The sequence below is a fragment of the Melozone crissalis genome, unplaced genomic scaffold (assembly GCF_028551555.1).
Source record: "Melozone crissalis strain CALT ecotype California unplaced genomic scaffold, PUWL_Pcris_2 ptg000066l_1, whole genome shotgun sequence".
NCBI lineage: Eukaryota > Metazoa > Chordata > Aves > Passeriformes > Passerellidae > Melozone > Melozone crissalis.
The window spans coordinates 9,080,738-9,108,099 of NW_026535844.1; the positions used below are offsets into that span (position 1 = coordinate 9,080,738).

At 51.9% G+C, this 27,362-nt stretch overlaps 1 protein-coding gene across 1 annotated transcript in view; it reads right to left on the minus strand.

The window, feature by feature from the left end:
• Positions 1-4,039: 4,039 nt before the first annotated feature.
• LOC128945481 (zinc finger protein 420-like) overlaps positions 4,040-27,362 on the minus strand; it is an 85,003-nt gene continuing 61,680 nt past the window's right edge. Inside the window, exon 5 of the mRNA XM_054289246.1 lies at positions 4,040-4,819. Within this exon, the coding sequence (XP_054145221.1) occupies positions 4,078-4,819 (742 nt within the window). The 3' untranslated portion in view covers positions 4,040-4,077. The remainder of the gene's footprint in view (positions 4,820-27,362) is intronic.

Below are 27,362 nucleotides of genomic sequence, written 5' to 3' on the forward strand. Positions count from 1 at the left end.
AAAGCTCTCTTTCTCATGGTAAACTCTTCACCCATGGCCAGTTGGCAGGACTTTTTGATCTGCTGATCACAATCCAAGCCTCTCCTAACTGTTTGATTATTCTTAAGGCAAGATATTTCTATGGTCTCTGCTCCTTCACAATTGCTACATCTATCCCTGTCACTCCTAGCTTTACTTTCTAATATATTTGTTACTCTTTCACTAAGGTATGTGATTTTGCTAGCTAATTTAGCCTTCTTATCAAATTTTAAAATCTTAACTAAAATATGTAACCTTCTACTATCTCAATAATATTCCCAGCTGGCCCCTGGACTCATCCAGAGTTTTCAATTATCATAAATACATTTCCAGCTTACCCCTTGACTCATTACAATGAGATTGGACCTGCTCAGAAACCACTTCCTACACTCAGGACACTCATAGGGCCTCTCCCCAGTGTGGATCTTGCAGTGATTGATGAGGTTGGAGCTCCACCCAAAGCCCTTCCCACACTCCCCACATTTGTAGGGCCGTTTCCCCATGTGGATCACCTGCAGCCAGATCACATCTGAGCTCCAGAGCTCTGGCTGAAGCCCTTCCCACATTCCAAGCACTTGTGGGGTTTCTGCCAGCCATGAGTTGTCTCCACCACCTCTGAGTTCCAAATGGATCTCCAGCTGCCTTCTGGATACAGGGGGCATCTTTCCTCCTCACAGCTCCCAGGGCTGCGTTTGCAACTCCTCCTTATATGGGATCTCCTGGGCTTATCCTCCCCATTGGATTCCCATGACATGGAGCTGCTCAAAATGGCCTCTTCCATGAGGTTCTGCAGCAGGGATTTGCTGTCCCTGGTCTCTGTCTGCACCTCAGTGTCTGGGGTAAGAAAAGGAAAGGAAGGAATGAGGAAGAAAGAAGGACAGAATGAGAAAGGGAAGGAGCTATGGACAAGGACAGGATGGGATTTGCCTCTGTGCCAGAGGGAAGGGGAAGGAGATCCCTCCCAGTTCATCCCTGGCAGGACAGCATTGGTAGTGGGCATTGTCCTGCAGCCAGGGGAAATGTTGGGCTGAGACATGGAGCAGAGGAGAGTGGGAAAGGGGCAGCGACTTCCTTCTCACCTGCCTCAGTGTCCCATGCCATCTTCTTTTTCCTCGCAGCCTCCTCCATCTCCATCCAGACAAAGTTTGGGATTGACAAATCCTGGCTTGGGGGAAAACAATGGGTGAGACCCTTGGTCCTGCTTCCCAAGCCTAGCTCGAGAAGTAACCGCCCTGTTCACGGTTGGATGGGCCCAGACCCTGCTCATCTCCAGGTTTCCCCACCCCTCCAGGCTGCCGGGATCCCCCAGCTCCAGGACTGGCCTTTGCTGCTCTCCCCACTGATGTCAATCAGAGCCCCAAAATCAAGGTCCCCCCTCAACTGGTACCACCGCCCCAGCCAGTACAGACAGTTTGCCACAGGAACCCTCCACAATTCTCCACAGGGGCATCTGCATCTCACTTTTGGGGCATCTGCAAGATCCAAACATCCCCTCCCCTGCAACAAACCTTCCCAGAGATCCCCCGATGGATTTGGGGTGAGCTCCCCCTCCCCGCTCACCTGTGAGATCTGGGGGGTTGATGCTGCCAGGGCCAGGGGAGCTTCAGACTCAACGGGCAAGCAGGAAATCCGTAGGGTTCTGCTGCGGCTCCTCCTCTTCCTGTTCCTGCTCTTCCTGTTCCCATCCTCCACCTCCTCTCTCCCTCCTCTTCCTAATGCTCCTCCTCCCTGCCCACTCCAAGTCTTCCTTTCACACCTTTCTCTCTCCCATGGCTGCACGATTTGGGTGGAGGAAACCAGGGAACTTCCCATGAGCCCCCCAGGGATGGGTAGAGGGCTTGGGAACACACCCAGTGCAGATCCATTCCCCTCCAGAGCCCCAGGGAATCACTCCAGGGATCAAGCGATGGGGACACAATGGGATCCCCACTGAACCACCCTTTGTCTATCCATCCCCTCTCCCATCGTTCCCCCAACCCAAGAACCTCTCCCAGCTCAATCTTGGGATCCCATCCCTGTCACACTCTGAATCTTCTTATCCCCTGCACTCCTACCGCTTTTCCATCATGCCTTCAGCTCCACCTCTCGTCCCTGTGTTTGGTTTTGGGGGATACAGGCCCCTCCTGCTCAGTCTGGCGGGGTCAGATCCCCCCTTTCCCTCAATTCATGCAGCTCCTGGATGCTTTTTCCCGGGAGGAATCCCTGAGTTTTGGGACTTTTGGGGTGTCATTTAAGAGTGTAACATCTCTGTCTGGCTTTCCCCTCCCTGTTGTGGCCCCTCAGCTGCCCCTGACACCCTGAGGGTGCTGGGATTTCCCTCCTGGGGACAAGGACGTTCATCCCCTTCCAGGAGCCCAATGCCTGGCTGGGGCTCCAGGTCAGGGGGTCCTTGAGCAGCTGCCCCAGAACCTCCCCCAGGGTCACCCAGCAGAGCAAGAGCCACTTGGCCTGGGGTCCCCAAAGGCCGCAGCAAGCCCCAGGTCCCTCCCAGGAACCCTCAACTCCCTCAAACCCAGCATCCCCCACATGCCCTATAAGTTTCCCCCATGGCACTGGCCATGACCATGTCCCCACATGTCGCTGGCTATGTCCCACCATGTCCTCACCCATGCCTGTCTCCCCACCATGTTTCCATCCCTGTCATTGTTCCCCACATCTCCATCCATGCCCGTGTCCACACATGTCCCCATGAATGGCTATGGCCCCCTCCATGTCCATGTGTCCCTATGTCACTCTCCATGTTTGTGTCCCACCATATCTTTCTTGTACCATGACCACATCCATGTCTTAGTTCAATGTCTTCTTTTACCTCAAGATTAGGTATTTTAAAGGGATGAAGAGAAATTAAAAGAAAATCAAGACCATAACAAAAGGATTTCAGTGTCCATGCTGGCTGAGGATCCATGTGCTTGGGCAGAAGGCAAGAACCTTTTCTGGTGGAGTTTCTATCCCACTGTCTCCAAAATCTTGGTCTTTTCCCCAGTTTTTCACCATTTGGCTACGGAAGACACCCTTAGCTAATAGAAAATCAAAATCGTGGAATCCCTGAAGTTGGAAAAGACCTTGTCCTTTGGTTCAGGACAAATTTGGGAGAGAACCCCCAAAGGGGTTCTTCTAGATAGCAGATTCAATTGGCCCCTCCCCCAACTGGTTCAGGAAAAATAAAAGACCTCCTTGAAGAAAAGTGGAAAAAACTCTTTATTACACAATAAAACCTAAACAGTATTAAACAATAAAACCTCTTGCTGCTCTAAAAGAGAAACAAACTGACGAAGTCCCCTCCGTGGGCTGTAGCTTGGCTCACTCAGTCTCTTATCAGTCCCTCTGGTGCTGGAAATGCAATGTCCCAGGCCCGGCCTGGTGGGCCACAGGTGTGAGCTGCCGGTGCTCCCCTGGGTGTTCAGGCCAGAGCAGGTTTAAACAGGTCCAAAGAAAAGGGAAAAAACCCCACAGTCCAGGGAAATTCTTTGCCTCAGCTAGCTAAAACTAACTAAAAGCAAAGGAGAGCTCTGTCTCGCCGTTTGTCCAACCGCAGACAACACAGCACAGGAGCAGGAATGTGGAGGAGTGAGTGCCGAGTCTGAAAACAAACTGCACGCTGCTTCTCTCCTCCTTTCACTCTCAGGACAAGTCCTAAAGGTACAAAACTTATTATTCAGCATAAACAGAACAGACTGGGGATACAAGCATCATATAGTCCAGTCCACCCTGAACATACCTTCAACACCATTCAGTACTAGCTGATGTTACCAGAAGATAGGATTGAATGCAAAAGATTTTATGTGGGTGAAAGTCGAAATCTGCTGTCCCCAAGGAATTCTGTGTCCCAATGGATGTTCCTGCTGCTGCATTTATCTAGCTGCCCACAGGGAACCAGAAAGATGTGAAGTCTCCAAGCCAGGTGTCTTCCCAACACAGATCAGCAGGACCATGGATCACCAGGGCTCTGCCCAACAACGGTCACGGGGGGTCATCCAACATGGATCCTCTCATGGGGGATGGAGCTGGAGTAGTGCACACAAAGCTCTTCCCACACTTGGGGCACTCGCAGGGATTCCCTCAGTGGCGCCTCCGTTGGTGTTCTGTCAAGTGAGAGCTCTGTGAGAATCTCATCCCACACTCCCCACACTCGTAGGGCCTCTCCCCAGTGTGGATGCGCCGGTGGATGGTGAGTTTGCAGTTTTGCTTGAAGCCCTTCCCGCAGTCGGGGCAGCGGAAGGGCCTCTCCTCCGTGTGAATCCGCTCATGTTTGAGGAGATCGCAGCTCCTGTGAAACCTCTTCCCACACTCAGGACACTCATAGGGCCTCTCCCCAGTGTGGGTGCGCTGATGTTTTCTCAGGTCAGAGTTCCACCCATAGCTCTTCCCACATTCCAAGCAGCTGTAGGGCCGTTCCCCCGTGTGGATCACCTGGTGCCGAATCAGGGCCGAGCTTCCTCTGAAGCTCTTCCCACATTCCCCACACTCAAAGGGCTTCTCCCCAGTGTGGATCATGTGGTGCTGCACCAGGTAGCCCTTCTGCCTGAAGCTCATGCCACATTCCTCACACTCATAGGGCTTTTCCCCAGTGTGGATCACCTGGTGTCGTATCAGTTGGCCCCTCTGCCTGAAGCTCTTCCCACATTCCCCACACTCAAAGGGCTTCTCCCCAGTGTGGATCCTCTGGTGTTGGATCAGGACGGAGTTGTGGCTGAAACTCCTCCCACACTCCTCACACTCAAAGGGCCTCTCCCCAGTGTGGATCACCTGGTGCTGCCTCAGGGTGGAGCTCCAGCTGAAACACTTCCCACATTCCAAGCATCTGTGTGGCTTCTCCCTGACATGAAGCTTCTTCACTAGCTCTGAGCTCTGGCTGGATTGCAGGATGCATTCCTGGCTCACAGGGGCTCTTTCCTCCCCAGAGCTCCCTGGGCTGGGTTTGCTGCCCCTCTTCATGAGGTACATTTGGGGCTTTTCCTCGTCCTCCATCAGGCCATGCCCTGGGAATGAAAAATCCTGGTTTGGGGAAAAAATCAAGAGGAGAGCAGCTTGGACTGGAAAAACCTCCAAGTCCAACTTTATCTAGAAAAGTCATTGGGCAACTTGTGTCTGTAAGAACCTCCAAAACACCAAGATTCAGCACAGAAATCCTCTGAAGATCAAGATGCAAGTCTAAAATTTCCCAAACGTCAATATTCAGCAAAAACTCCCGCCAAAATAAAGAGATTCAGCCCTCACAAAAAAACAAAAGCACCAACATTTGCCCAATAGAGCTCAGAAACATCAAGATTCAGCCCTCATGAAAATCATGGATTCACCCTACCCCAGTCACCTGATGCATCTGGGGGCACAAAGCTCCTGGGGCTGGGGGGCAGGCTACAGATATAGGGAGGAGTAGAACCTTGCGGTGCCACCTCTTTCTGCTCCTCCTTCTCCTCTGTCCCTGCTCTTCCTCACACTCCTCTTCCTCCTACAACTCCTCCTTCTCCTGCACAATCCCACCTTTTCCTCCCACGTGCAGCATTTGACCAGTTCGTTCCTCAACCCGGCTTCTCCGTCCCTTCTCCTCCTGCCCCAGGCCCAGCTCCCACTGCTGGCTCCCTCTTCCCCCCAAACCCACAGCACCCCACGGCAGGGGCAGGGATGGAGCTGGGGCAGGTCGGGCTGGGGCAGCGTTGGGCTCTCGGCCGCTCCCGCCCGCACTCGGTCCCCACTGCAGCCGCTCCCGCTGGGACAGCGCGGGGGGGCCCGGCCTTGGCGCTGCCCCACTCCCACCTCCCCAAATTCCCCTCAAGGGGGGCACACATATGGGGAAAGCTGGGAGCTGCAGGTCTGCCCGGCAACTGCTGAGTCATCAGCTCCATGTGCTATGATTGGCTGAGCACTGCCTGAGGGGTGGAGCTGCAGCAAGGCGGGATACCCTGCTCCAGCGGGGATGTCCCACAAATGGGGGACCCCCATGAAAGGAAGAAGAGGAAAGTGTCTTTACAAACAGATGCTGTGAATCTGCTCAGAGATAGAGCCAGGAACTTGTACATAAGGAAGTAACAGGAGAAGCCACCAGTTTCTGAAAATGTTATTAATTGATGACACAGACTGCTGTTCAGGCAAGGTCCTGCTAAATTCATGAACTTCGAGAAGAACAAAGACTTCACAGAGCCATGATAACGGTTTGCTACATAAAAGTAGGGAGCATATCAAGGGGATATGTAGTAGGTGGATTGGGAAGTCTGTTCCTTTCAAGTACTCCACCCAATGGGGAAAGGAAGAGGGAGATGCAGCTGAGAAAATTAGGATGATCAAGAGGCTGTGTCCTCCAACAACTGGAGAGACTCCATAGGAAATGTCCCATGGACCCTGCCTTTTTTTAGGAATTAAATTATTTTTACAGGACTCGTCTGTCTGCTTTGTGGACAGAAACCTCTGGTGATGTCAATTTTTCCACACACCTTGGAACGCGTCCGGAATTCCTTCCACCATATGTAGCGGCGGGCAGTGAGTGCAGCTGAAGGTGCCTCACCCAGTTTGGGTGATCGGCTCCCTTGGGGGGCAGCAGCACCAGGGATTGATTGGGTACCTGAGAGTGACCAGGAGACAAACAAGTGACACATCAGGGGGGGCTGTGAAGAGTCAGCAGGGAGAGAGCACTGAAAATCTCATCAGTGAGTGCACTGGGATCTTTGGGGAGTGAACATGGCAGGGCACCCACGCAGGGTAGTAAAGAGAAAGCCAGGAAGGGGGTCCTGTGCCAAAGGGATGATGATCCCAAACTATCTCTGAAGGGTTCCTTCCGAGAAGGGTGAGGAAGATTGCACATTTCCCCACAGGTAATTAAGGACTTGGACACCCAGGGAGGCAATAAGGGAAGTGGAGAAGGGATTTAGACAATAGGGGATGGATGGTGTTGGTGTGCTGGGAAGAGACTGGGTGAAGAGGAGTGTGCAGTAATAAGGTTAAGGCAAGAAGCAGCAAGAGCAATCTACGTGGTAAGAAAAAGAAAAGAGGAGGAAGAGAAAAATACTGAGGATTGGGATGTTTTTCAGCAGGGTCTTATCCTCAACCTTTGCCAGCTGATCATTTGTATCCCCGGTTTCCAGGAGAGGAAAACAAGGAGGTCAGGGTTTCAGGGGGTTTCTCTGTGGGGGGCAGCGGCAGCACCGGGCGCAGAGCTGCGGCACCGGGAGCACGGGCTGGGGGCCTGTGGGCAGCTGCGGGGCCGGGCCGGGGCTGTGGGGCAGCCGGGGCTCAGCGCCGGGCGCTGCCTGACCCCACCAGCCCCGGGCAGGGCCGGCAGCGGCCCCCGGCCCCCAGGAGGCTGCGGGACACCCCGGCCGCTGCCTGGCCCCGCGGAGCTGCCGGCCCTGCCCGCCGGGGGCGCCTTTGGACACTGCGGCAGGACAGGGAGCGGCTCTGGGATACGGGCTGGGGAGGGCACCCTGAGCACAGGGAGGAGGAGCAAGGAACACATGGGAAAGGCGGATTATAAGGGAAGGATCAACATATTCTTTGGGTCGCTGGAAAAAAAATGATTCTGCAAAAAGCTCAGCAGCTGTCGAGGATGAGCACCCACAGGCACTGAGGGGGGCTGCAGCAGGGGCACAAGAAGGACCTGCAGCACTTGGGCACAAAGGCACAGCAGGTGAATGCAAGAAGGGAGCAGTAAAAGGCCAAGCTCAAGGCAAAGGCCAGGGCACAGTTCCTACAGCCCTGGAGGGATCAACCCCAGGGCCCAAGGGGGCCCCAGCACCCAGGGCATGGCTCGGCCACAAGCACCTGGCAGAGGCATTGCCCTCCTCGGCAGGGGAGAGCCCACCCAAACAGCCCCTGGCAAGGAACCAGGGCTCCAGCTGCAGGGCACAAGGACACTGCAAGCACAGACAGCAGCACCCTCAGGACCAGCAAGTCCACCCCTTGATGGACATGGATTGGCAGGGCTGTCACAGCTCCCATCACACCAGGGACCCTCCACACTGGAGCCCTTGAGAACATTCAGGGTGGGTCTGCATTGAGAGGAGGCATTTCCTGATGGACACAGGAGCCTCTCAATCCACTCTGAATCTTAGACCTAATGGGCAAAACAGTAAAGGCATGGTTTAATTATTAAGGGAATAAGTGAGAAAGATGAGCAGGTATGATTTAATCAACCACTATTAGGAGATCTAGGGGATACATCTCCTAATGTTTGAAATAAACACATTTTTTTTTCTTCCTACTGTGATTGCAATTTACTGGGAAGGAATTAGTGGCTGAATTTTGATATTGTAAAAGGTCATACAGAGGCTTATGCCGTTGTACTTTCTGTCAGATGTCTGGCAAGGCCTATGCTGAAGTGAACCCACAAATGTGGGAAGTCCCAGGGAAAGAGGGAAAATTAGGTATGGAGCCTCACCAAATTACTGTGAAGCAACAAGGACAAGAGGTTGCTTGTATTGATTTAAAATCAATACCCTATTCCAAGAGAGGGAAGGAAGGGCTTACCGCTTATCACTCACTCCCTGTTAAAGGCAGGGTTTTGGAGCCAGGGATCTCTCCCTAGAATACTCCAGTCAACAAACTGGATGGATGGACACAAGGAGGAATCACAGAATTTTCAAGTGTTAAAAAGGAGATTAACTGAGGCTCCTGCCTATTGGAATAAGAATCCCAATATTACCAGGTAGATTGTGCCTGGGCCAGTGTGACCCTTGCTGCTGGGCCAAAGGCACCAACTGTGGTGTATCACCCCAGTGACACCTTTAGCTTGCTGGAGATTGCAGCTAGGCAGTGAAGAAGTCCAGGCTTGTTAGGAACTCCGTTTACCTCAGGGGAGGAGGCTTCAGGCGATGGTGAAGAGAAAGGAGACGGATTCTGCCAGAGGGTTATATCCAGAGTTTTATTCCATGGTCACAGAGGTCCATTGGCAACAACTCCAACAGAATCCCGACCACATGGCTTGGTTCGGCTTTTAAGCTCAGGGACAGGGGAAGGGGAGGGACAGGTGAGCCACCAACCAGGTGGGAGGGGCAGGGTCTCAAGGGACGAGGGACATCTAGACAGGGCAATGACCGCCAGGCCTGAGGGGCATCCTTTGAAAGTGACAAACCACAGGACACCTTGCAGGAATGTTAAAACTGATTGACAGCCCAGCAGGGGGCGAGGGGGGAAGGGGAAGAGGGGTATTGGCACACCTGGGGAAGGGACCTGGAAGTTTAAGACAGGTTATTAAGACACACCGCAACACCTGCCCTGGCCCTCCTAGACGGGGAGAAAGAATTTGAATTATAGGTGGATTTTAAACAGGGCCAGGGCAAAGGAATTCTTGTGTTAAAATGTTTAACCCAGTGGCCAGAGTGGCCTCAATGTCTGCAGAATTGTGCAGCCACAGCTTTCGTGGGAAATGAGGCCCGAAAACTGATGACAACAGGAGGATCTCCTATAGTTCAAGTCTGGCACCAAGGTAAAGCTTTGACAACCAAAAGAGCCTCTAAATGGATGTGCAGGGCTCGGTTATTGCAGTATGAAACTTGTTCAACAGCACAGGAGGATTTAGAACTGAGGACAGGGCAAGGGTTTAACCCAGCCTCCTGTTTGAACAGCCTGGAGAGGGGCTGGCAAGGAACCCAGGACTGCACTCAAGGGACAGAGCTCCAGACCCAGGCTGGGAGAGATTGATGGGACATTGCCTGGCCTGGAGGAGAAAATGTGTTTGTGGATGGCTCTGCAAGGGCAGCAGAAGGGAAAAGAGCTACAAGACAGGCTGTTATTAAGGAAGGGGAATCAGACACAGCGCAGGTCACCGCCCCATGCTCAGCTCAACCCGCGGAGCTGTGGGTGCCTGTGAGAGCCTGGCACTGAAATGTCTTGAGCAGGAAGGCTTCAATATCTTCTGCTGATACCATGGCACCTAACAGGGGGGCAAAAGCAATTCTCACTTCTTCAGCATTCACTGCATCACTTAACAGGAATTTCTAAAAGAACAATTCATAGAGAAGGGATTGTGGAAGCAATAGACTCAGAAAGAAGTCGTCATTTTACTGGAAAGATCCTTCAGGGGGTTATGGCAGCTTTAGGAATACAATGGGACCTCCATATCCCCTGGCACCCCCAGAGTTCAGGTCAGGTAGAAAGAACAAATGGGGAAAGAAAGAAAGAACAAAAGAACGAAAGAAAGAAAGAACGCAAGAACGAAAGAAACACCTTTGGAAGCTGGTGATAAAAACCAAGAGGCCATGGGTACAGCTTTTGCCATTGGCTCTGGCAAGAAGAAGAGACAGACTCAGGGCAGATATTCAATTATCTCCCTTGGAACTGATGTCTGGAATTCCTTACCCTGGTAATTCTCCACCTAGAGCAGGGTGGAGATGAGGGATGTACATTTAAGGCAGTGTGTGGCCACAATCCTGTCTCTTGTGAAATCTCTCCCACAGGAAGCTGGGCTGGCACACAGCCTGCCCTGGCACTTTGCTGCTGCCAACACCCAGCCAGGACATCGGCTCCTGCCTAAGGAGTGCAAAGCAGCACCACTGGTGGCCAAGGGGCCCATGCCAAGTGTCCCTGAGGCCAGAAACAGCCGCCAGCACAGCTCAACACTGGGGGACCCCTCAGCCTGGCCTCGAGGGCTCTGAAGCCCCGCAGATTTGCACTTCCCGCCCGCAGCAGGAGGATGGGAGGCCGCCCCTGAGCCTGCCCTGAAGGCAACGCAGCAGCAGCCAGGGCTCCACAGTGGGCCAAGCCCCTGCGCCTGCTCACAGATCCTCGCCTGGAATCCTCTGCAATCCTGGCCACCCTCCTCTGCCATCTCCAGCCACTGGGGCCAAGCCTTGCTGCCACTGCTGCAGCTTCAGCGCTGGCTGGGCCTGCACTGCCACAGCTGCTGGGGAACACCACGGCACAATTCCACTCTGGGCCTCACTGACACCCACACTCTGGGCTGCCTGCCACTGCACTGCTGCAAAATGTACCGATTTGGGTTCTTTTAAATATACTTTCTCTACTCAGGTTTGGTTTGTCTTTGCCTCGAGGAAAGGAATTTTAAAGGTTTTATTTAAGGGGTGTTACACCATTCAATGGAGAAGAGTTCAACATCCGAACAGACTGGGAATAGCCCAAAAGACACCCACAGAGATAACGACCAGCAACAAAACATCAACATTGCCCAGCAGCAAACAGCAACCAACAGCTGTGGGATCTCAGTCTCTCAGAACTGGGGGGCTCGGGAGTCCTGGAATGCTGCCAGAAATGTCTGGTGGCTGGACTTTGATCCCACATGGGAGATGACATCAGTATGAGGACGGGAGGATTTCACTGGGGTGAATGGTGAAGGGACAAGTTAATTGGAGTGTGAGATACAGGGTTTAAGATCCCTGTACAGGGGGGTCTAGAGAGGCAAGATGGAGGGATTGGGGCGTGCCCTTCTTCTTCTTCTTCTTCCTCTAGGCCTCCATCTTCTGTGGTGATGTTGGCACTCCGGGATTGGACCTTACTAGGGGAACACTGGTTAATAAGGGTAGAGGGTATTGGAGAAAAATGATAAATATTGTATACGTAACTCCGGGTATAAAGATAGGTGACCGCCCCAGGGGCTTTCAGTGTGTGCCCATGGCTGACTGCTGAGCAGAACTCTGTCAGGCCAAGAGAAAATCTTTTAGATAAGCAATTAATAAACACCAAGACCAAGAACAAATCTGAAGCTTCCTCTCGTCCTTTCGAACCCGGGGGCCCAAGGCCATCTTTGGGCTTTTCCCCAGACCATCTGAACAGCCCAGAAATCCCACAATTGGCGTCCGCTGTGCGGGCTATCTCCCACCAAACCTTTCGGGGGGGGGAAAGCCCTGAAGAGCTGAAGAGCCAAGAGAACAGCACTGATAACTTCAGAGGAGGGAAGCCTGAAGAAAGAAAGAAGAAAAAGAAAAAACCGGCCGGGAGAAGCTGCAAAAATCAGCAGTCACTGAGAAATTCCATCTCTCAGCTTCTGCTGAAGACAGCTCGTAGCAGAGCGGCCTGGACTGGGACCAGAAAGGCGCCTCTGATCCATCCCTCGTGATCTGCTGGACGGAGAACAAGGGCCTCCAGACCACGCTGACGACAGATTCGGTAAGAAGGCCAAAATAAAATTATGGGGGCAACACTCTCCCAAGAACAACGGGAAATCTTATCCACCTTACAAAGTGTAGCAGAATTATATACAGAAGGGATCCCAAAGAAAGAATTAAAACAGCTGTTATTATGGGCAAGGCTCAATTACCCACTTGCGGAGACATATCTTTTGTTCGAAGTTGGGTTTTGGCAAGAGATTAATAGGCATTTATATATTTTAGCAACAAAAAAAGATGAGACAGCGTTAAAGCTACTCTCGCCGGCAAGAATCATGTTACAAGGTATTTCAGTGCAGTCTAAAAGACTGGAAAAGCAGCGAGAAGCTGCGGTACCCTCAGAGAAGGGGGCGGAGCGGCAGAGCTCCGGAAAAAAAATTGCTCTGGCTTTGAAAGGCCAGGGGGAAAGGGCTCTCGAAAAAAGAGAGCGGGAAAAAATATTAAAACCCCCGATCAAAAAATGCAACAAACCCCAAGGGCGTCCTGAAACTCCAGAGAGTGTGGAGGAGTCAGGAGCAGAAGGGGGGGAGCAGGAAGATAAGGGATCGGGGGGGGGGCCTGTTCGCGGTGAAAGCGGCGACGGCAAACGCGAGCAGCGCGGGTGAGGATGAGGAAACGCGCGCGGAGGGCGAAACTCGCAAAAACCGGGGTGTAGACTCACACGCGAACGCGGAAGGCGGGCTGAGGGAAAATTTGCAGCCTCAGAGGGCCGCCGCGGCGGGACGCAGGAGGCGCGCGGGTGTGACGTCAGAGCCGGTGCGACGGTCAGCTCGAATCGCGGGTAGAGCCGGGGTGCCGGCGGGAGAGGCGAACACAACGTCAGAGGAGGAGGGGTCGGATTCCGGGACAGACCGAGGGGCGGGAACCTCGGAGGTGAAACAGGGGGGAGACGATGATGACGTCACCTTGGGGGACACCGGAAGTAGCTCAGAGAGTACGCACGCGCAGAGAGTAAGACGCGGGCGGGCCCGAGCCCGGTCCCCTGTGACGTCGCGGGTGAGGAGGGGCCGTGCTAGGGATTCTACGTCCCAGGGCTCCACTCCGTCTCCAGATCTGGCGCCTTTGGTCCCGAGCCTCGGAGTTTCAGTTCCTTCCCTTCATGGGAGACGCCGAGCCGGAAGAGGAAGTGGGGCAGTCGAGATTGCACCGTCATCCGAGCCAGGGAGGCCGGTGACAGCGCCACCTAGTGGCAGGAGGGCAGAAGTGCATGACATGCCGGGTCGGCTCGGCGGAGCCACAGCGCCATCTCGTGGCGAGACTGCAACAATGCAGCAATTTTTTCCAACAATATATAAAAAGAAAAGCACCTCGAAGAAAACAATGTTAACACGACAAAGGGATTATCCATCCACTTCGGGATTTCATGAAGATGATGAAAGCTCAGATGAAGAACAGCTACAAGGGGAAGATGTCATAAGGATCACAGCATCGGAAGGTGTCCCAACATGGATGCTATCAGCAGCAGAAGCAGCAAAAAGCTTCTTGCATTCATTCGATGCAGTAAAGAAGAAATATCAACAGGATCCTCGAGTTTCCTTTTCGGATTTAGGAGCAAGGCCAAAAACCTCAAGGCGAAAAATGAGACACTATGAATCACCGATGACATCTACAACACCATTATTCATGCAAATCCCAATGGAGTCTGATGAAGAGGGGTTTCAAGAGCCGGTGAAGACAATGGATTGGAGGCAAATCAGAGAAGCATTGGAAAAGGAAAAGCATTTATTCCCGGGATCAGGGGATTTGACAATGCCAGTGACATATGATGCCCAGGGACAGAATCCAAGGTGGGAAAGGATGGGTCATGAGACACTCAAAGACTTAGGGAAGGCAGCTCAGACTTTTGGGCTGAACTCACAATACTTCAAACAGCTATTAAGAGGGACATTCTCTATGTATGATCTCACACCATATGACATTCGAAGTATTGTGGCAATGATCCTCACTGACACACAGAGTCTTGTCTGGGAAAAAAGGTGGAGAAAATATCTTGCTGAGTTGCGGAACAGATACCAAGGTGGGCCGAATGCGAACCTCACAGAAGGGCAATTAGCAGGGGATCCTCCAGATGACAATCCAGGGGAACAAGCAGCGCGGCTTCCACGGAGAGTGTTAAGCGACATCAAAGAAGCAGCGCGATTGGCAATCATGCAAATTACGCCGACAGGAGCTCCGGATGTCCCGTTCTCTTGCATCAGGCAAGGTCCCACAGAGCCATTCATGTCATTCATCGACCGACTCACGCAAGCCGTGGATCGACAGGTGACAACAGAAGAAGTGAAGAGGCCTCTCTTGGAGAATTTAGCTTTCGGCAATGCCAACCCGGATTGTCAACGGGTGATTAGCACCATGCCAGGACGGCCATCCTTGGCAGAGATGGTGGAGGCATGCAGCAAGGTGGGGACGCCTCAGCACGTCGCAGCGATTGTAAAGGATGAATTAAAAGAGGAATGGGAGAAACAGCTAAAGGGACGCTCAGAAGGGCAATCAGAGGACAAGACATTGGAGAAGATGTTCGAGAAATTACTCCATCAACAGGACGAAAATATCAACAAAGTTCTTGCGGCAATGCAGAAAAGAAACAGACCCCAAGGAGGACAGTGTTACGGATGTGGGGAATCTGGGCACATGAAAAGGAATTGCCCACGGACACATATACCAACGCCAGTCCAGAGAGCGGAAAGACCAATTTGCGCACGGTGCGGAAGAGGAAGACACTCCGTGAAAGAATGTTATTCCCGGACAGATGTGGAAGGAAATCCGTTGCCGCATCCGGGAAACGGGAAATTGAGCGCGGGAAATCCCCGGCGCGCTCCGACACAAATACTGGCGGTGTCACAAGAACAGACAGGGCAGTCATCAGTGAGCGACAAGCAGATGCCCTCAGCAAAACCCTCAGTCGATTCCACAGTGACCCAGACCTCCTCCCACCAGGGGCACAGTGTGCACTGGCAGCTTCAAAACTAGTATGCTTTCTAGATGAAAGTCATGCGGAGATACCAACAGGTATCCGCGGGGACTCATACAAGAAACAAGATTTTTTGATAGTTGGACAAGATAAGTGCAGTATTCTTGGGCTCATTGTCTATCCGACAGTTGTCTCAGCAGACAAAAATACAGAGTTAACAGTTTTGGCAAGAGCGCTTCGTCCACCATTGACTGTACCAGAAAATACTGTAGTTGCGAGAGCCTTTGCATTGCCACCACATGCAGTTGGAGAGGTCATGTCAATCTTCGACGAAGAAGGTCTCCCTATGAAAGAGCATGTTGAAGTACATACAACATGGGTGAAGCACATAGGTCGAGACCGACCCACGCTCACGTGCCAATTGACATGTGGGGACAGGACAATATCGATCAGAGGTATGCTCGACACAGGGGCGGATGTAACAGTAATATCGTACATCTTTTGGCCACGCAATTGGAGCTTGGTCGCGCCATTGGGCTCTCTCTCAGGCATCGGGGGAGCATCTCTGTGTCTGCAAAGTGAGAATTCCGTCGTTGTCACGGGACCAGGAGATAAGACGGCGATCATTCGTCCTTTTGTCGTTCAAAAGCCGATCACAGTCTGGGGTCGGGACCTTTTGGCACAATGGGGCGCGAAGATCGAAATGGATTTTTAATAGGGGTCACTGCAGCACTCGCCACACTGAAGCTGACATGGAAAACAGATGATCCAGTTTGGGTGGATCAGTGGCCCCTTGAGCGGAAAAAATTGAGTGCTTTGAAAGACCTGGTCCAAGAACAATTGCAGAAGGGACACATCAAGCCAACAGACAGCCCTTGGAATTCTCCGGTGTTTGTCATCAAGAAAAAGCTGTCGGGCAAATGGAGGTTGTTACACGACCTCAGGAAGATCAACGAAGTCATAGAAGACATGGGGCCACTTCAGTTGGGACTTCCATCTGTCTCAATGATTCCCAGAGATTGGCAGCTTGTGGTCATTGACCTCAAGGATTGCTTTTTTAGTATCCCACTCCATCCAGATGATGCTCCGAGATTTGCCTTTTCAGTCCCGAGTATCAACAGGGAAACGCCTCTGCAGCGGTACCATTGGGTCTGCCTTCCACAAGGCCTGAAAAATTCTCCGACGATCTGTCAATGGTACGTGGCGCGAGCTTTGGCACCAGCACGAAAGAAATTTCCGAAGGCGAAGATCATTCATTACATGGATGATTTGCTCATCGCAGCATCAACACGACAGGAGCTGCAAGAAGCTCGTGACTGTGTGATCGCAGAGGTGCAAAAGGCAGGTCTGGAAATCAGCATTTCAAAGATTCAAGAGGTTGCACCTTGGAAATATCTAGGGTGGAAAATCTCAGAGAAAACAATAAAGCCTCAAAAGGTGGAGATCAGCACAAAGGTCAACAATTTGCATGATTTGCAACAGCTTTTGGGAGAAATCAACTGGATGAGACCAGTTTTGGGAATCGCAAATAGTGACATTCCAGCACTGCTTGATCTCTTGAGAGGAGACACAGACATTCGTTCTCCCAGGACACTCACACCAGAAGCAAGAAAAGAGTTGGAGAAAATCTCGGATGCGATACAGAAAAGGCAGGCACATCGATTTGTTCCATCGTTGCCTTTTCAGTTGGCAGTGCTGGGGAAGAAAACGCAGTTCCATGGTTTGATCTTCCAATGGGATGAATCACAAAAGGACTCTTTGATAATCATAGAGTGGATTTTCCTACCGCACAGGCCCGCGAAAACGATTCTCACAGATCTGGAGATGGCAGCACAAATCATCATAAAGGCGAGAACAAGGCTGCTGACAATGGCAGGAAGAGAATTCTCAGTCATCAGGTTACCTCTGAAACGAGACTACTTCGATTGGGCAATGCAACAATCGAAAGACCTGTTAATCGCATTGTTAGCGTTCCCAGGAGCTTGCACAATCCACTTTCCCCAACACAGAATACTGCAGTCGCAAATATGCTATAGAGCAAAACCACAGATAAGTGAAGAACCTTTGGACGGGATCACCGTGTTCACGGATGGCTCGGGGAAGACACACAAGTCAGTGATCACGTGGAGAGACTCAACGACAGGAATTGGGAATCAGACGTGAGGATGGTTCAGGGCTCTCCACAAATTGTGGAGTTGGCAGCCGTTGTCCGAGCATTTCAGTTGTTCAAACAGCCTCTCAATCTGGTGACAGATTCCGCATATGTTGCGGGTGTGGTCAAGAGATTGGAGGGTTCGCTCTTGAAAGAAGTCAGTAATGAGGTTTTATACTCATACCTGACAAGCTTGAAAACACTGCTAGAGAGCAGGGAAAGGAAGTATTTTATCACACACATTAGAGCGCACACAACACTTCCAGGGTTTTTAGCGGAAGGGAATGCTCGGGCGGACAGGTTGACAATGCCCATTTTGCAAACGCTGCCGGACATTTTTGAGCAGGCAAGGTTAAGTCATGCGTTCTTTCATCAGAATGCGCAAGCACTGATGGAGTCCTTTCGTCTCACAAAGAGTCAGGCGAGGGAGATCATTAGTGCTTGTCCAGACTGTCAGCTTGTGCAGCCACCTTCTTCTACCGGGGCCATCAATCCGCGGGGGCTGCAAAGTCTTCAGTTGTGGCAAGCTGATGTCACAAAATACCCATCTTTTGGGAAGCTCAAAAATGTTCATGTTTCTGTAGATACATTCTCAGGTGCAGTCTTTGCTTCAGCACATGCTGGGGAAACAGCAGACCATGCTTGCCGACACTTTCTGCAGGCATTTGCAGCATTAGGTGTGCCTCAGGAGATAAAAACAGATAATGGTCCAACATACACAGGCAGGGTGCTTGACAGATTCCTGAAAAGATGGGGTGTCAGACACACGTTTGGTATTCCGCATTCACCCACAGGTCAGGCAATCATTGAGAGAACACATCACACCCTAAAATCCCTTCTGGACAGACAGAGAAGGGGTGAGCCAGAGGCAACACCTCACATGAAATTAAATAAGGCATTGTATGTGCTGAATTTCCTAAATAGCTCATCCTCGGAACCTGATCCACCGATCGTGAGACATTTTCTAAACAACACACAGGCAAAGCTAAGGGAAAATCCTTTAGTTTTGATCAGGAACCCGGAGACCGGACAAATAGAGGGTCCTTTCAGACTAATCACTTGGGGAAAGGGTTTCGCTTGTATCTCCACAGATCGAGGTCTGAAGTGGGTGTCAGCGCGGCACGTGAAGCCATTCCGAACGCGAGAACACGAGAATGCTGATCCGAGAAGCAGAGAGACGAGTACTCAGACAGAAGTCGAGACTCGGGCTGCGAAAAACGACCCAGAAGAGAAATGAAAAGAAACTAAGGACTTTGGGGGGTTTTCACATAAAAGCAAAAAAAGGTCTTTTGGTGCAAACAGAAGGGGGAGATGTGGGATCTCAGTCTCTCAGAACTGGGGGGCTCGGGAGTCCTGGAATGCTGCCAGAAATGTCTGGTGGCTGGACTTTGATCCCACATGGGAGATGACATCAGTATGAGGACGGGAGGATTTCACTGGGGTGAATGGTGAAGGGACAAGTTAATTGGAGTGTGAGATACAGGGTTTAAGATCCCTGTACAGGGGGGTCTAGAGAGGCAAGATGGAGGGATTGGGGCGTGCCCTTCTTCTTCTTCTTCCTCTAGGCCTCCATCTTCTGTGGTGATGTTGGCACACCGGGATTGGACCTTACTAGGGGAACACTGGTTAATAAGGGTAGAGGGTATTGGAGAAAAATGATAAATATTGTATACGTAACTCCGGGTATAAAGATAGGTGACCGCCCCAGGGGCTTTCAGTGTGTGCCCATGGCTGACTGCTGAGCAGAACTCTGTCAGGCCAAGAGAAAATCTTTTAGATAAGCAATTAATAAACACCAAGACCAAGAACAAATCTGAAGCTTCCTCTCGTCCTTTCGAACCCGGGGGCCCAAGGCCATCTTTGGGCTTTTCCCCAGACCATCTGAACAGCCCAGAAATCCCACAAACAGCTACCCCAGACACTGCCCGGGCAGAGCTGGAGACACCTGGGCTGGAAAAGGCTGAGAAGGAAATCCAGGAATTTGGACCTAATTAACATCAGAGGGGAAGAAATCTGGGTCTTATAGGAAACCAAACACTAAAAACTTACACAACTTGAAAGCAATGAACATTAAACCAGTGGATTTATGTGGGTTTTGGACGGCATAAAGTTTAGGGAAAATCTAGTAAAACTCACATGTCATTCAACAATTTTCTCTCCACACCCGGGCTGTGTGTGAGTGAAATGATTTCTGTTGCACATCCTGGGCAGAATCAAGTAATGCCTTGACTTTTTAACACTGGAAATGTTGGAGAGCTTTGGCTCTTCTCACCATTTTGGTGATAAGATTACAACATTAGAATGTTTTTTTCTTAATAATCCTTTTTTTGGTCAGTAAGGTTTGGGTCAGGGGTGTCAGAATCAATTTCTATTCTTAGGAGAAGTACAGGCTTTTTGGGTATGTGTGTGCTTGTCTCTTAGTGATGGCAAAATTTTGGTCTGCGTTTCTCCATGTTCACCTTTAGGATGCATTTGGAAAAACTAGAAGAGGTTTAAATGTGGCGCTTTAACTCATAAACAGTTAACTGAATACTATTTTAAAAAAGGAAAAAAAAGACATCAAAAAAAAGGCAAAGGAAGGTGGGTGGGAAAGGAAAAGGGGAATCACCAGGTTACGGCCGTGGAAGAGAAGCTTTGGTTCTAGTCAGCCTGAGAGGAGCTTTAGAAATGCAAATGAACACTGCTGGGCAAAGTGCAGACAATGCACCTGGGTCCCTTGCCGGGGGCAGGAATTGGGCTGATTCCCTCTGCCCCTCACCCCAAGCTCTGCCTGCTGGCACTGATGGAATTTGCACAGCTCAAGGCAGAGCCCAGGGGGAGGATATCTGACCCTGCAACACAAACGGGTGAAACTGCAAAGGGAAACAGCAAATGGAGAATGTTGAGAAAACTTCACTATAAATAAATGGGGGGGCATCATCCTGCTGCCATCTCCAACACGTGCTGTCACTGTCTGTGTTATATAGGGTGGATTACAGCATGGTGGCTGTTGCTACCACAAGTTCAGGAAAGCAGTTGGGAACCCAAGTATTTGATGTTTAAATTACAGAAAATTGGCCAATTGATGCAGCCCTGGCTCCTGAGGAAGTGCAAACAATGGGAAAAACATAAACACCCACCAGAACAAATCCTACAACACCATGGACCAGCCCCTGAGTACCCGAACCAATTCATATCAGGAGCCACAGAACCCATTTCTCATTTCAATAGCATCATTAGATTACAAGCTGTCCTCGGAATAAGCAACCAGACAGCTCCAGCTCCTGACCTTCCTGCTGACCAATCCACTGAAATGAGGAACACAACACTTAACCATGGGATGGGATCAGATCATCTGGTAGCAGAAGGAGGAGGAGTTAATGAAAAATTAAATGACTCAAACTGCTGTTGGCAAATAGATCACAAAGAAAAAGCGGTGAAATAGAAAACAAAGGAAAAAACAAAGCAGCTCATGTTCCAACTAAAACGTGAAAAGAATGGCAATGGGACACGGTTTTGTGGCTCCGTGACAGACCATGAGTTAAACAAATGCTGTTTCTCCTCTCATGTGCTACAGCAACTCTCATCTTTTTACCATGCTCCACACCTTGAGAGTGCAGCTCATTCAGCAGCTGAGCGAGGGGATGCAGGTGGCAGCCAGGCCTCCTGATCCAGAAACGGCTACAGAAGGACAGGGAATGAGGGCACTGAGAATAATCCCAAAACCAAAGACACAGTAAGGCAAAAAAAAAAAAAAAAAAAGAAAAAAAAAAAAATTCACCGAGTGAATCTGCCCGGAGATAGGGCCAGGGACGTGTAGATAAGGAAGAGAGAAACCATCAGTTTCAAAAACTGTTACTAATTAACATGGACTGCTGCTCAGACAAACTCCCGCTGAATTCCTGAACTTCGGGAAGAACAAAGACTGAACAGAGCCGTGAATATCGGCTGTTATACAAAAGTGGGGATGCACATTAACGAGGACATGCAGTTGATGGATCGGCAGGTCTGAACCTTCCAAGTACCTCAGCAAAGGGGCAAACGGAGAGGGAGATGAGGCCGGGAAATGAGGACAAAAAGGAGGCTGCGAACTACAACAATGGCAGAGAGCGCACGGCAAATGCCCCACGGCCTCTCCCTCTGCTCAGCAATAAAGTCACTTTTACAGGACTCCTCTGTCTCCTCTGGATACAGAAACCTCCGGCCACGGGAATTCCCCGCACAGCCCCGGGCACGGGGCAGCCCTCTCTGTCCCAGCCACAGCAACCGGGCCGAGCCAGCGCTGCTCCGGCAGCGACTCCGGCCGAGGCAGCGGCCGCAAGGAGACCGCGGGCAGCCGCTCCCGCAGCGCCCTCACGCCAGCGGCAACACGGGCCAGACACGGCACAACGAACCCGCCCGAGCCCCCTGCCGCCCCGAGGCCCGCAGCCAGCCCCGAGCCCCCGCACAACCCAGCGCGGCTCCCACCTGCGCTGCGGCCGCCTCCGAGCTCCGCCGCCGCCTCACCGCGCTCCGGCCCCGACCGCCGCTCACGAGCCCGCACCAACAATGGCGCCGCTGCCCAGCCACGGCCGCCCTCAGCCCGCCACCGGGGTCCGGCTCCGCCCCGCTCCCACCAATCAGCGCGCCACAACCACGATTGACGGCACCATCGCCCAATCCCAGCCAGGGCCGGGCTCTGTACACGGCACAGCCCCGCCCCGCGCTCTCAGGGCTCCCCGGGCTGCGTGAGGGCAGAGCCGGAGCTCAGGAGCAGCCCTGGAATCGGCCCGGGCCCAAGGGGGATTGAGCTGAAAACTCAAACTTCTCCGCAGCTCCCGCCACGGCTTTCCCGACACTGCGGCTCCGGTGGCTCCGGCTCAGCGGGACGCCCTGGAGCCTCACTTCTCCTACCCCTAATTAGGAGCATCAGTGCATCGCTTTGAATTCCCCCAAAAACAGGAAAACCGTCCCAAACCCCTGGGGATGAGTGGGAGAGGGGAGAGATTTGTGACAGAAAACTCCAAAAACTCAGAGCAGGATAATGAGAAGTAAGTGAAGACCCTTAAATCCAGCTGTCCCCCACGCCTCCCTCCTTCAAGCTGCACCTCCTGCCCCGGCAGTGCCGCAGACAGGGAATGGGGCCGGGCTCAGTTCATGCCCCGGGGCTTCTCCCTCTGCTCAGGGACAGGAGTCGTTCCCCTGCTGCACCCTGGGCTCTCTCCCACCGGAGACTTCTCCAGGAACTTCTCCAAGCTGAGTCCATCCCACGGGGCACAGCCCCCTCCAAGTGCTGCAGCGTGGGTCACTGTGCCCCGGGGTCAGTCCTGCCAGGACAGGCTGCTCCAGCGGGGCCCTCTGGCCGCGGGGTCACAGCCTCCTCTCAGGCATCGCCGTGCTCAGCGTGGCTGCTCCGGGGGCTGCAGGGGGATCTCTGCATCCCCATGGATCTGCAGGGGGATCTCTGCATCCCCATGGATCTGCGGGGGCATCTCTGTATCCGCGTGGATCTGCAGGGGCATGTCTGCAGCCCCGTGGGTCTGCAGGGGGATGTCTGCAGCCCCGTGGATCTGCAGGGGGATCTCTGCAGCCCCATGGATCTCTGCATCTGACATCGCCGTCTTTGGAGTCACCAGGAACAGGCTGAGCTCTACCTGAAGCTCTTCTCACATTCCCCACACCCTTCCCAGCACAGAGAGGGTTTTACCTCCTCACAGCTCCCCGGGCTGACAAGGAGAGGAAGAGACATGGAGAAGGGAAAAGGAAAAGGCAGAAGGAGAGGAAGGAACAAGAGGGAACAAGGGAAGGAGATAGGAAAGGAACATGGATGGATGAAGGACAGAATGAGAAGAAGGAAAGTGGTCAAGGAGAAGATGGGATTTGCCTCCATGGCAGAGGGAAGGGGAAGGAGATCCCCCCAGCCCATCCCTGGCAGGATGGCGTTGGCAGTGAGGCTGTCCTGCAGCGATGCTGGGCTGGGAGATGGAGCAGCAGAGAGGGGAAAGGGGCAGTGATTCCTCCTGCCCTGCCTGGCTGTCCCAGCCTGGATCGTCCTGGCGCTGCCGAGGCCCTTGGAGCGTCCGGCACTGCGGAGCCCGAAGCTCACGGCTGCTTTATAAAGCTGACAAAGTCGGCAGGATGGGTCTGGGTATGATCTGCAGCAAACTGGGTTTATTGGTACAGGAACAGGGGACAGAGCTGAACAGGGCCCAGGCACAAAGACAGGGTGCAAGCTGAGGGCACAGGGGGTTTTTATATGGGGTAGTGAGGGTGGAGCTGAGGGCCAGGGTCCAATGCATATGGGGGAAAATGGTGCAAAGGAGGGGTTAAGGGTCGGGTCAGCAAATAGGGAAACAGGGGCAGAGGAATGCAGTAAATTAGGGCCAATGGAGGGACAGAGAGGAGAATATTCTAGGGACTAACCAGACACCGGTAATAGGGGGTAAACTAGAGTAATTAGGCCAAAGGGCCAATGGGGTAACATAACTTTACATAAATGAGCATGTGCCTGCAAAGATCTGTGGGAGAAGCAAGCTTCTCACCATAACCTTGAAATCTATTCCTCTTATTGGGGACCAGTCCTCCACGAGTGGGAGATTAAACTCAAATGGTAGCCCATGGGCCTCCACACCAATGCATTTTCCTTTTCTTTGCAGTCTTTTTCTTCTCCATCCAGACAAACTTTATGATTGCCAGATCCTGCCTTGGGAGAACAACAAGGGGTGAGGACCTTGGGCGTTGTGAGAAAGGAGCCTCATGCTTTAGAATTTTTAGAATTTTAATAAGGGATAAATAGAGACACATGAATAACAGCACTGGTGCTTGGCGATGGCCTGAGGCACACCTGTTAACCACAGCAACTCTTCTTATCTCCTTTTCCCCCTACATTGGTCAAATACATATTCATAATGATTATAGTAATTCAAACATTTCTTTTAACTTGTTTACATGTTCCAAGAATTCTTTTGGTTGGTTTGACCCCCAACTCGCCTTTTTAGAGCACGTGCAGGAATCGTGGATTGTTGTTTTGAGGGTTGTGTGTCACTCCCTCACAAGGGCCCCTGTTCTGTGGTTTCAGCAGGTGACAGTTATTGACAGTGCAAGGGTCAGTGGCAGGGCTCCTCATCACATCCCTTCCTTAAATGTTATCTGACCATGCAGAGGGTTTTAGCCATTTCCACAGGTCCTTTAAATGAACATTAGCTATTTCACAAACATCTCTGAGTTATTACTGTCAGTTAGTTAGAAAAATAAAAGCATTAGTTATTATTTCACAACTACAGCTACTTCTGCAAAAGTTAACATTCTAATGCACAACATCTGGCATCCACTTTAATATTTTGCAAAAGCCAAAACTATAATGTATGTTTTTCACACTTTTCACAAACTAAAATATCATCCATAAATGATGTTCTGAGGATATGAGCTACACAGAGGCCAGGCAATGGCCACAAAAACCTGACAAATTATGCAATAGCAAAAGCAGTTAAAAGTGATTACAAACTGTACTGCATCAAAATTGTTGTAATTAAGAATACTTTGCAGAAGCCAATACATAATAGCAAAAGCCAACACTACCTAGTTATTTATAACAAACCCAGGGCAGGTTTTTCCCTTGCATGGAGCACTTGGGCCTTCCCTGGGCCCCTTCTGCCCTCGTGCAGAGCCAGTGGCATTTTCCAGCACACCCAGTTTGTAACCAAGAGCCGGGTGCAGCTGAGAAGGCTCCAAGCGCCTCCTTCCAGGCTGACTCTGCAGGTGCCGAGGCTGCTCTGGGCTCTGCCAGGGCACTGCTGGGGCTCAGCTCTGGGCCAGGCTGGGCCTGCTCTCCCCTCACATTGCTCCGGGCAGCTGAGGCACAGCAGGAGAAGGAAGGGATATGGCAAGGGAGTTGAGGTTTAAAAGAGTTTTTATTCAAAAAACTGCCAGAACAAACAGGCTGTCATAAGAACCATAACAAACAGGCAATCCTAACTACCCTAACCAACTAGCAGTGCTAACTACCATAACCAACTAACAGTGCTAACTACCATAACTACCTAGTTGACCTAACTACTTTAAAAAGAAGCTGCCCTCAAGTGCTTCATCTCCTCTGCTGCTCCCTCAGTTGCTTTGCTGCAGTGATCAGAGGTGTCAGGCTGGAGAGAGGTTTGGCTGATGATAAAAATGGGTGCTGCCAAAAGGATAAAGAGGAAAGAAATGAACTGTTACTTTCCAGAGTCAAGTTCCTCACAGGCTCTGTTGCAACAGGACAAAGGGAAATGGTTTGAAACTCAGGAGAGGGAAGCTGGCTCAGATTAGATCTAAGGAAGAATTTTTTAACCAGCAGAGTGGGGAAACAGTGACAGAAGGTGCCCAGAGATGTGGGAGGTGCCTCCTCCCTGGAAACATCCAAGCTCAGGTCAGGCAGGGCTCTGGGCCCCCTGAGCTGCTTGAAGATGTCCCTGCTCGCTGTGGGGCACCAGGCCCAGATGAGCTCCAAAGGAGCTGCCAAGCCACAGCAGGCGAGGATTCTGCTTGCTCTGCGTGTGGAACGCAGCCAGACTGGAGACTGTCGGAGGGGGCCCCACAAGAAAACCCCTCCCTGGCACTGCTGCTTCCCCTGCAGCCCCTGGCCCTCACCTGCAGCAGCTCCTGGGCAGCCCAGCGCCGCTCCTCGTCCGTCTCCAGGCTGCACTCGAGGAAGTCCCGCAGCAGAGCCGACAGGCGCCGGGGCTCCTGCAGCTGCGGGGTCCCGTTCTGCCGGATCAGAGCGCGAGCCTGCAGGGAAAGCAAACTCAGTGCTCTGCCAGCTCCCTTCACACCCACACGGGCTCACATCCACCCCGGGGCCTCAGCCCCAGCTCCAGGGGCACTTTCCTCCCTGCCACAGATGCTGCTCACAGCTCATTTTGCTATGCCAGCCAAAAACCCCAAACCCTGGGGCTGCCACAGCCATCACAACATCCAAATGATCTCGCCTTGAGAGCCAGTTTCATTGGCTGACTTTGTTAGTAGGAACCTCCATCAGAAATAGCACTTTTTGCTTCTCCAAATATGGACACCAGCTTTACAGGCCATTTTGCAGAGTCAGTGTGGTCTGCTTGTGTTATTTCAGAGGATTCTTACATCAAGTGCATCTCTGCAGTGCCACTGACACTCAAGTAAATGCATTCCTGATGCCCCATCCCAGAAACTGCCAGGCAAGAAACAGGAGGTTTGTGATGCTGAAAGCTCAGGCTTGGTGACACAGAGAAAGTAGCTTGCACTAGGAGAGAAATTTATTAGACTATGGGGATGTTAAACAATCATCTTCAGGTTTTAGACAAGTTTCCCAGTGAGAAGAATCAGGGGGGATATCATCTTGCAAAATGTCTTTTAGAAGGTCCTGCAGAAATCTTGTTGGGTTTGGAGGTAGGATTTGGGGGTGGTTTGGGGTTTTCTTGCAAGATAACATTAGAGCTGATGCACTTGCTTCATATTTCCAGGTCATTCTCCCAGCCAGAAGAGCTGCAACATCATAAATCCCAAAGCAAATTGTTGCTGGAGACTGAAGAATAATCATCTGTGTTGAGGATGGAGTCCTTTGGGAATTCCCTTCCCATGTGCAGAAACCTCCAGCTGCTGCTCCCAGTGCAGGGTCCCCCTGTGCTCACAGGCCTCTGCAGCCACTGGAGAATTTGCCTCTTACCATGGCCGCTGTTTCCCTGAAGTAAGGAGGTTCTCCTTCCACCATCTCAATGGTCACAATTCCAAAGGCCCAGATGTCCACCTTGGGGCCATAAGGAGATCTGGTCACAACTTCTGGGGCCATCCAGTGAGCAGTGCCCACCATGGAGCTGCACTGGTCCTGCTTAGGGCTGAGCTGAGCGCAGAGGCCAAAATCAGCTGAGGACAGAAAAAAACCCTGTCAAAGGCAACTGGAATGAGGAAACCAAGCACAAAGAAGGGCCATAGGCAGAGCAAAGGCACTGCTGGCACCCTGCTCCTCTCCTGAGCTCTCTGCAGGGGCAGCCGCTCTCAGCTGGCAGCAGGGGCCGGGCAGTGCCCCCAGCAGCCCTTGTGGGGCTCTGGCCCTCCCTGGGAAGCAGCCCCACACCCGCAGCCCGGGAGCGCCGTGCCTGGCCAGGAACACCCACCGAGCCTGACAGAGCCGTCCATGCCCAGGAGGATGTTGGAGCTCTTCAGATCCCTGTGGATCACCCGCTTGGAATGGAGGAAATCCAGGCCCTGCAGACACTGAGAGAGAACAATGTGGTAAATAGGTATGATTCATGCTGATAAAATTGAAACAGTA